Below are 2,041 nucleotides of genomic sequence, written 5' to 3' on the forward strand. Positions count from 1 at the left end.
GTGTGCATTGAATTTATTTAATACACGAGTTTCACAATTTGAGTTGAATTACTGAAATAAATGAACTTTTCCACAGCATTCTAATTTATTGAGATGCACCTGTATATGTGAAATAAATGAACGATTTGTGACATTTCAAGTGTCGGACGCATGACGCCAGAGGGCTGCTAGAGTCTGAGCCAATCACAACGTTCAGAACGACTGACGCACATACGTCATGAACTTGCAGGCCTACGTGACGCGCGAGTCGTGAATCAACTGATGCTGTGTGTAAATGAAATCTTTACGTGATTTCCTAAGATTTCCACGCCGCGAAATGTATGAAGAAATGTCAGTAGAAAGAAACTGGACGGACACCGAGACGAGGGCGCTGCTGTACATCCGACAGGACGAAGAAATCAGTAGGCAAATCAGCGGAACGGTTCGCGACTCTCTTATTTACGCTGAAATCTCAAGGCTTCTCAAGGCGCAAGGGATCCACAGAACCAAGCGACAGGTCACCACCAAACTGAAAACACTCAAGCAGAAGTTCCTGAAAATACTCGAGCATCACAAAAACAACGGGCACGGCAGAGTGTACTGGAATTATTATGATCTCTGCAAGTCCATTTGGGGCAGCAACCGCCCCGCGGACGCGTTGACGCTTCACAACAACGTGAAACTCGAAGAGCCCCAGAGTACGTCCATCGAGGACACGCGAAATGAGAGCAGATCCACTGACATCGAGGTGTCAGTCAGTCACGACGAGGAGACGGATGACACGGCAGACGGTGTGTTGATGCGTACTAATGAAGTAGTGTGTCAAATGGAACGATAGTGTGCTACTTTATGGTCACGTGATTTCACGAGCGATAGTTGCTGCGCGCTATGTGCTGCATTTCGCGTAATACAAATGTAGTGTGTGAAACCGTGTGCAATGATAAACATGTCAAACACTGTAAATACATGGATGTTAATTTGATCATTGTGTTTGATTTACAACTAATAATAAGTCAAGAAGAGGCTGTTTCAAATACAATATCAGTATATACTTACTACCAGTGTTGGGGGTAACGCATTACAAGTAACGCGAGTTACGTAATCAGATTACTTTTTTGCAAGTAACTAGTAAAGTAACGCATTACATTTTAATTTACAAGAGAATGTCTGAGTTACTTTTTCAAATAAGTAACGCAAGTTACTTTTTTTCCAATTTATTGATTGACAGCTCTCCTGTCCCCATGTTGAGAGAAACAGGACGAAGAAATCAGTAGGCAAATCAGCGGAACGGTTCGCGATTCTCTTATTTACGCTGAAATCTCAAGGCTTCTCAAGGCGCAAGGGATCCACAGAACCAAGCGACAGGTCACCACCAAACTGAAAACACTCAAGCAGAAGTTCCTGAAAATACTCGAGCATCACAAAAACAACGGGCACGGCAGAGTGTACTGGAATTATTATGATCTCTGCAAGTCCATTTGGGGCAGCAACCGCCCCGCGGACGCGTTGACGCTTCACAACAACGTGAAACTCGAAGAGCCCCAGAGTACGTCCATCGAGGACACGCGAAATGAGAGCAGATCCACTGACATCGAGGTGTCAGTCAGTCACGACGAGGAGACGGATGACACGGCAGACGGTGTGTTGATGCGTACTAATGAAGTAGTGTGTCAAATGGAACGATAGTGTGCTACTTTATGGTCACGTGATTTCACGAGCGATAGTTGCTGCGCGCTATGTGCTGCATTTCGCGTAATACAAATGTAGTGTGTGAAACCGTGTGCAATGATAAACATGTCAAACACTGTAAATACATGGATGTTAATTTGATCATTGTGTTTGATTTACAACTAATAATAAGTCAAGAAGAGGCTGTTTCAAATACAATATCAGTATATACTTACTACCAGTGTTGGGGGTAACGCATTACAAGTAACGCGAGTTCTAGACAAACATTTGTGTGTCTTTTTTAATTGCTGAAGTGTGTTGATATTTCTTCTTCTGCATTCTACTGTACGGACGTAAATTTACTTTCCCTTCAGCCTGAGGCTTATTCATTTCA

The 2,041-nt window shown here is 43.4% G+C and overlaps 1 protein-coding gene across 2 annotated transcripts in view; it reads left to right on the forward strand.

Annotated features, from left to right (window-relative positions):
- Window positions 1–129: 129 nt before the first annotated feature.
- The window catches only part of LOC107696482 (uncharacterized), a 4,933-nt gene continuing 3,021 nt past the window's right edge, over window positions 130–2,041 (forward strand). Inside the window, exons 1-2 of one of the 2 annotated variants that reach the window (XM_016496829.1) lie at window positions 133–388; window positions 1,237–1,618. In XM_016496829.1, the coding sequence (XP_016352315.1) occupies window positions 275–388; window positions 1,237–1,618 (496 nt within the window). In that variant the 5' untranslated portion in view covers window positions 133–274. Of the gene's footprint in view, window positions 771–1,236; window positions 1,619–2,041 lie in introns of both variants that reach the window. The other variant, XM_016496830.1, reaches the window with a different exon arrangement.

This window comes from Sinocyclocheilus anshuiensis, unplaced genomic scaffold (genome assembly GCF_001515605.1).
Source record: "Sinocyclocheilus anshuiensis isolate Anshui unplaced genomic scaffold, SAMN03320099.WGS_v1.1 scaffold522, whole genome shotgun sequence".
In the NCBI taxonomy this organism is placed as follows: Eukaryota; Metazoa; Chordata; class Actinopteri; order Cypriniformes; family Cyprinidae; genus Sinocyclocheilus; species Sinocyclocheilus anshuiensis.